This window comes from Lottia gigantea (assembly GCF_000327385.1).
Source record: "Lottia gigantea unplaced genomic scaffold LOTGIsca_7934, whole genome shotgun sequence".
NCBI classification, from domain to species: Eukaryota; Metazoa; Mollusca; class Gastropoda; family Lottiidae; genus Lottia; species Lottia gigantea.
Window position 1 is genome coordinate 1 of NW_008710644.1, and position 1608 is coordinate 1608.

General features: G+C 28.6%; 1 protein-coding gene across 1 annotated transcript; it reads right to left on the minus strand.

Moving 5' to 3' along the window:
* Window positions 1-528: 528 nt before the first annotated feature.
* Window positions 529-777, minus strand: LOTGIDRAFT_148355 (hypothetical protein; the record flags this gene model as incomplete). The annotated part of the gene is made up of 1 exon (XM_009066775.1): window positions 529-777. One exon carries the CDS (start codon window positions 775-777, stop codon window positions 529-531), a length of 249 nt encoding a protein of 82 aa, XP_009065023.1.
* Window positions 778-1608: the final 831 nt, after the last annotated feature.

The window sequence follows — 1608 nt, forward strand, 5'->3', positions numbered from 1 at the left end:
CAAATAAAAGTCTCAATTAAAATACACTTATACATGTCTCAATGGAAATACACTAATACAGGTCACAATGAAAATACACTATTACAGATTCAAATGAAATTACACTAATACAGGTCCCAATGAAATTACACTATTAAAGGTCCCAATTAAAATACACTAATATCTCAATACACCAATAGTCCTTTTGAAAATACATCAATTACATGTCCGAATGAAAATACACAAATATTAAAAATGTACCAATACATGTCCGAATGAAAATACACAAATATTAAAAATGTACCAATACATGTCCGAATGAAAATACATCAATATTAAAAATGTACCAATATATGTCCCGATGAGAATACATCAATATTAAAAATGTACCAATATATGTCCCGATGAAAATATATCAATATTAAAAATGTACCAATATATGTCCCGATGAAAATATATCAATATTAAAAATGTACCAATACTTGTCCGAATGAAAATACATCAAATTAAAAATGTACCAATATATGTCCCGATGAAAATACACAAATATTAAAAATGTACCAATACATGTCCGAATGAAAATACACAAATATTAAAAATGTACCAATACATGTCCGAATGAAAATACATAAATATTAAAATGTACCAATATATGTCCCGATAAAATACATCAATATTAAAAATGTACCAATACATGTCCGAATGAAAATACATAAACATCAAAATGTACCAATATATGTCCCGATAAAATACATCAATATTAAAAATGTACCAATGCATGTCCCTATGAAAATACATCAATATTAAAAATGTACCAATACATGTCCCTATGAAAATACATCAATATTAGAAATGTACCAATACATGTCCCAATGAAAATACATCAATATTAAAAATGTACCAATACATGTCCCAATGAAAATACATCAATATTAAAAATGTACAAATATATGTCCGAATGAAAATACATCAATATTAAAAATGTACCAATGCATGTCCCTATGAAAATACATCAATATTAAAAATGTACCAATACATGTCCCTATGAAAATACATCAATATTAAAAATGTACCAATACATGTCCCAATGAAAATACATCAATATTAAAAATGTACCAACACATGTTCCAATGAAAATACTCCAGTATAATGACAAATTTATCCCAATACAAGTATATTCTAATCTTGGCATACCCTAATGAAAAGAGCCTGGTGCAAGTCCTTGTGAAAGACTAAAAAAATACAAATCTTTTTGCAAGTCAGAAAAGAAGGCATACCAGGTTTCGCCCTAACCTAAATGTTCCCAAGCAAGGATTAATAATAACTGCGAGCTCGTTGTCATTTTAGCATTTTATTGCAATTTATTTTCTTCCTTCCAGATACTTTGCTATTGTTCATCCACTTACTTCAAAAATAATATGCACCAAGAAATATACCAAAATGGCTTTAGTAACAACTTGGATAGCTGCCATATTGGTTTCGTCACCTTCATTTGTTGTCATGGTAAGTTCACATTTTTTGTTCTCATCATTACAAGATATCATATCTTCAGTAATTAGCATCCTGNGGCAAATAAAGACGGGTAATTTGATTAATTTCACAAACTGTGCAATTTAGGGCAATCCCTAC